This window comes from Fukomys damarensis, unplaced genomic scaffold (assembly GCF_012274545.1).
Source record: "Fukomys damarensis isolate Sample0158 unplaced genomic scaffold, DMR_v1.0_HiC HiC_scaffold_11, whole genome shotgun sequence".
NCBI classification, from domain to species: Eukaryota; Metazoa; Chordata; class Mammalia; order Rodentia; family Bathyergidae; genus Fukomys; species Fukomys damarensis.
The window spans coordinates 28262002-28268001 of NW_022900923.1; the positions used below are offsets into that span (position 1 = coordinate 28262002).

The window sequence follows — 6000 nt, forward strand, 5'->3', positions numbered from 1 at the left end:
GCAGAGAGGCGAGAAGTTGAATTGATTTGAATCAACAGTCTCTCTCTTTCTCCCTCCCTCCCCTTCTTTCTCTCTCTCTGTCTCTCTCTTGCACTCATAGTTCCCCCTAAAATTAGAGGTAATAAAGAAGAGGCAGAGAAGCTAGTAGCTTTGGTGGACACCTCACTAAACATTGAATGCAGAGCTACAGGGACGCCTCCTCCACAGATAAACTGGTTGAAGAATGGGCTTCCTCTGCCTCTCTCCTCCCATGTTCGGTTGCTGTCAGCAGGACAGGTCATCAGGTCAGATCTTATCCTATGTGACTTGCTAAACAGCTGAAACTGTTAAATTCTCTTTCATCTACACAATATTTTTCAAATGCTTTTCCCAACCTTTTCCTGTTGTTTTCTTTCATTAGATTTTTAACAGAGGATTAAAAATATAAAATTAAAACTGTTTCTGCTTATTTAAATTCTCATTTTAGTAAAGTTGTATAAAACGGGTCTTTCATAGATGATTTACTATTACCTATATCTTTCTCAGAGCCATTATTTTAACTAAATATTTTGTGATGAGATGGTAAGAAAATACCTACTATGATAATGTGATTTTTGTGTTAGCATTGTTTGCTGTTAATACATATATGAAAAATATTTGCCTCCCAAATTGTGTTTTATTTTTGGTGCCTTGTCATCGCTGCTTATTGACGTTTGTGGAATCAGTTGTATTTGAGGCATTTATATTTTGTCATAGATGGTTATAAGCTTTATAACTAAAATTTCTCAACATTAATCACCTTCTATGACCTACCTGTGAATAATAATTATTTTATTTGTGGATGTTTGGGTGGGATCAAATTGTGAAACGTTGGATCAAATTATTCCTCAGGATTGTGAGAGCGCAGGTCTCTGACGTCGCTGTGTATACTTGTGTGGCCTCCAACAGAGCTGGGGTGGATAATAAGCATTACAGCCTTCACGTGTTTGGTATGTCACAGATGGGCACTACTGCTTTACTTCATGTCCAGTGTTCAGTAACGAAACTTATCATCAGAAATTCACTTCCTCACAGATTTAGCAATCCATCTTTTCTCCATCACAAACAGTTCTTGAAATAGAATCTTGCTTAGAAAAAATATGTCCTCTTCCAAGGGGTCCACATTTATTGGACCATACTGTCTAGTAAAATATTCTTATAATCTGGCATTTTGATAAATTTGATAAATTTTGATAAATCTAAAAATTGTTAATAGAATTTTAATCCAGGCACAAGACCAGTTTCTCATACTAAGAAAAATCAAGACTGTTTTCTAATAATATTAGCAGTTCATTTAGAATATTTAAAATATGAATAGATATTATGCATATATATATCTGTAAATGTATATAAATAACTCAACTTTCTATTTCTGAAATATTGAGGTTTGCTTGTCCACATTTCTTAAACCCCAGGAACATCTCAGAAAGCTTGGATTATATAAAACTTAATGTAGAACTTGATATTATTTTATTTATTCTGCATATTGAAACTACTCCATACATAATAAATTTAAGAGAAAATCCTAAGAAGTTGAAAAATCATCAAAATTGAAAACACATCCGTTGTATATATTACAATAATTTTGAGGTTTCATTGCTAATATTTGAAAGATTTATAATAGCATACCTAATAGATGTTTTTATAACAAAGTTACTGTTTTATGATATATATTTTAAGTATATATTTTATTGGCCATAGAAAAATTATAGAACTATTTAAATATCCTATTTACTTTTTCTCACACTACAATAGATATAAAGCTTTGTTTCATTTTCTACATAGTACCACCTCATATGGATAATGCAATGGGAACAGAGGAAATCACAGTTGTCAAAGGCAGCTCCACCTCTATGACCTGTGTCACAGAGGGAACCCCTACTCCCAGGATGTCCTGGCTTAGGGATGGCCAACCTCTGGGGCTTGATGCTCATGTGGTGATCAGTTCTCAAGGAATGGTCCTTCAACTCATCCAAGCAGTGACTGAAGATTCAGGAAGGTACACCTGCATGGCCTCCAATGATGCTGGGGAAGTCAGCAAGCACTTTATCCTGAAGGTCCTGGGTATGTAAACATCTCCTAAAGAGAAAATACTTGAAACGGCAGCAACAGTGAAGGCTTAGTAGATAAGTGTAATTCTCAGATTTGCTATGGGACACTATTTGTATTCTTGTTGTATTCTGTTTCTGTATCATAGTTCATCTATATTTACTCTCATTTGTAGCATGTTAGATTGTTGTGTTTATCTGTCTGAAAAGTTGAAAAATCCTACTCATAAAAGATTCTTCACTGAAAGAAGTCTTATAACTAGTTAATAGTTTACTTTTTAACTTTTTCCAAGGACTAAAGCACATTTGATAATAGAAAATTGTATGGAAAAGGATACTATTTATACCATTATGTGTTATCCCAAACAGTTTTAAGTGATCCAATCTGTAGATTATATTATCTCAAATAGTTTAGATTTATTTTCTCTTGTGTACATTTGAAGTAAATAAATTACACATTCCAACATTTTACATGCAAACAAATAGCGTAAAGAAAAACCCACATTTTTTTCCATGAAGCAAAAATGTTTAACCTTGGAAGAGAAAGGAGGGTGAATGAAATGGATTATTTCAGTAATCAAGATTCTTTTTGAGTTTGCTTTTTACACTATGATGATATAGAGGAAATGCCAGGGTCCTTCCATAACACAAAAATGCACTCTACTAAGAGCAGCATAAGCGATTTTGGCAAGAGTCTTGGTTAAGAGAGGCTGGCTATATTTTCACAGTACACTGTAATCTTTCTCTAAGGATCTTTTAAGTTTTAATTGTGTAACTTTAAAATTCTGCTTCAAGCCGGGTATGGTGGCACATGCCTGTAATCCCAGCACTCAGGAGTCTGAGGCAGGAGGATCGCTGTGAGTCCGAGACCAGCCTGGGCTACAATAGTGAGTTCCAGGTCAGTCCCAACTACATAGTGAGACCCTGTCTCAAAAAACCAAAAAAAAAAAAAAAAATCTGCTTCATCTCTCTTAAGCTTCAAGAGGGCAGAGGCACTGTGCATCTTGCTTACTGCTGCATTCTCCGTGCTTAGCATGACACCTGACACATCAGAGATTCCTAATATGTGTTTGTTGGATTGAACGGAACTGAACTAGATACTTTCAAGGTGAATTAATAGGAAATTTACCATAGAGAGAGAAGGAGCAATACCTAAATAGACAAAGAGAGACAACAGGGTATGCCTGAGACTTCCAGAGAGTGAAGAATGATTGGTCATAGAGGAAATTCTCCAGAATATTTAGAGGCACAAGGCAAGAAAATAAGTACAGCAGAAGTAGAGTGGGGGCAGGTAACAAATCTTTATACATCATATCACATATAATATGAATGAAAATAAATGACAAGGGGAAAAAATGAGAACCAAGACATGTCATGTAGAAGTACAAATTCCCAACAATGAATGTAACTGTACTGTATCCCTAAAATGTACCAATAAACTCAGTTAAAGCTGAAAAAAATGACATGATCTTGTGCTGCATTACTTACATATTAAGGATTCAATATTGAATATACATTATGTTCCAGGCATGTTTCTACTCACCACTGAGCAAATAATTATGGAAGGCTCTTATGTGGTGCATTCTGTGTACTAGAACGTGTCATGGGATAAGAAAGACAATGTCTTGCATCTGAAATTCCTACCCCTGGAGGAAAGCAAACACTGAAAACTTAGTTGCTTTTCAGGTGTGTTAAGGATCATGTCGTTGAGATGATATTCTGTGGAATGGTAACTTTCAGATTAGAGCTCTTCAAGGATGCATCGGAGCCTTGAGAGATGGAACTGTAGAGGTGAAGAGAAAGCGTTTGCCTACATTGGTCACCTATAGATGATGGAGCTTGAGATGTCATTTTGTGCTCCTGTAAACTGAATGTGAAAGGAAGAGACAGACAGGAAATATACATGGGCATGGGCAAAGCTATGAAGAAGCTTCAAAAGATTTTAAGGAGTTCCAACCTCATTAAAAGAAAAGAATGTTCAGAAAGAACATGTTACAGCCAGATTTCATTTCCAGAATATCCCTTTGGTGACAGAGTGAAGAATAAATTGAAGAACTGTTGTATCATGTGGGCCTTCAAACACAAGACCTGTTCTTGATGTTCAGGATGAAAGAATCCTGAAGCAGAATCCAGATGAAAGCATTTCTAAATGAAGAAAATGAAGGGGAAATAACTAACAGTGATATCGTGAGAGTAATATACAAAGAGCAGACTTCCCAGTTGAAGAGCTTCTCTGGACGAGACTTGCTCATAATAGATTTATGAACTGGCCAAGCAAAACAAGGAGAAGGTTAAACATTTCAGTACCTGTTGAGAATTAATTCTATTAAACTCTGGAAACCTCTTTATGTGCTACTACACAGACTGAAAAAAAAAACAAAATTGGGGAAGTGCAGTTCTCAACTTAATTCGATCCACGTGGTGGGAGATGTCATAGTCTGTTAGCAGTTCTGAAAAGGTCCATTGTGGATGAAACACTGAAAACGGTGAGAGTGTCACACAAAATAAGGCTAGGGAAATTTGACAATGTCTAGGCCACAAGGAGCTTCGTTGACCTTAGTGAGATGTTTAGTTTTAGTCCTATAACAATTAGAAGTCAATAAAAGTCACAGAATAATATGAATAGTGTTTCAACTTTAAAAAACCCGTCAGCCTGGCTGCAGAGTGGAAAGCTCCTTGGAGCAAGGAAAGAGTGAACTCTGAGACACTACTGTATGATTAGGAATTGCGTTTGGCTATAAATAAGAGTGTTGGTGGCACAAGAAAAGAGCTTTTGTTCTTACTGAGTAAGACGTCTGGAGGTGGGCAGTTGTTGCATTTCAGATGTGCAATTCTTGAAAAGAATGTTCAGAAAGAACATGTTACAGCCAGATTTCATTTCCAGAATATCCCTTTGGTGACAGAGTGAAGAATAAATTGAAGAACTGTTGTATCATGTGGGCCTTCAAACACAAGACCTGTTCTTGATGTTCAGGATGAAAGAATCCTGAAGCAGAATCCAGATGAAAGCATTTCTAAATGAAGAAAATGAAGGGGAAATAACTAACAGTGATATCGTGAGAGTAATATACAAAGAGCAGACTTCCCAGTTGAAGAGCTTCTCTGGACGAGACTTGCTCATAATAGATTTATGAACTGGCCAAGCAAAACAAGGAGAAGGTTAAACATTTCAGTACCTGTTGAGAATTAATTCTATTAAACTCTGGAAACCTCTTTATGTGCTACTACACAGACTGAAAAAAAAAACAAAATTGGGGAAGTGCAGTTCTCAACTTAATTCGATCCACGTGGTGGGAGATGTCATAGTCTGTTAGCAGTTCTGAAAAGGTCCATTGTGGATGAAACACTGAAAACGGTGAGAGTGTCACACAAAATAAGGCTAGGGAAATTTGACAATGTCTAGGCCACAAGGAGCTTCGTTGACCTTAGTGAGATGTTTAGTTTTAGTCCTATAACAATTAGAAGTCAATAAAAGTCACAGAATAATATGAATAGTGTTTCAACTTTAAAAAACCCGTCAGCCTGGCTGCAGAGTGGAAAGCTCCTTGGAGCAAGGAAAGAGTGAACTCTGAGACACTACTGTATGATTAGGAATTGCGTTTGGCTATAAATAAGAGTGTTGGTGGCACAAGAAAAGAGCTTTTGTTCTTACTGAGTAAGACGTCTGGAGGTGGGCAGTTGTTGCATTTCAGATACGTGCAATTCTCTTGGCCTTTATGTCATAGTCAGTAGATGATCAGGCAGCATCCGCTGAACCCCAGCTAACTCAGCACTTTGCTAGGTGCAACAGTAGAATAAGAAACATAGGAAAGGCCTATCTCTGAAGAGTTTCCACATATCCTTAAAAGCCCCACACATACCCACTTACATCTCATAGGGTCAGAAGCCTTATATACTACCCCACCTACCCTCTGCTAAAAAAAAAAAAAAAAAA

General features: G+C 36.7%; 1 protein-coding gene across 1 annotated transcript in view; it reads left to right on the forward strand.

Moving 5' to 3' along the window:
* Positions 1-6000, forward strand: part of Hmcn1 (hemicentin 1) — a 419231-nt gene that overhangs the window by 333417 nt on the left and 79814 nt on the right. The window contains exons 66-68 of the mRNA XM_010635433.2: positions 101-284; positions 871-968; positions 1804-2082. Of these exons, the coding sequence (XP_010633735.1) occupies positions 101-284; positions 871-968; positions 1804-2082 (561 nt within the window). The remainder of the gene's footprint in view (positions 1-100; positions 285-870; positions 969-1803; positions 2083-6000) is intronic.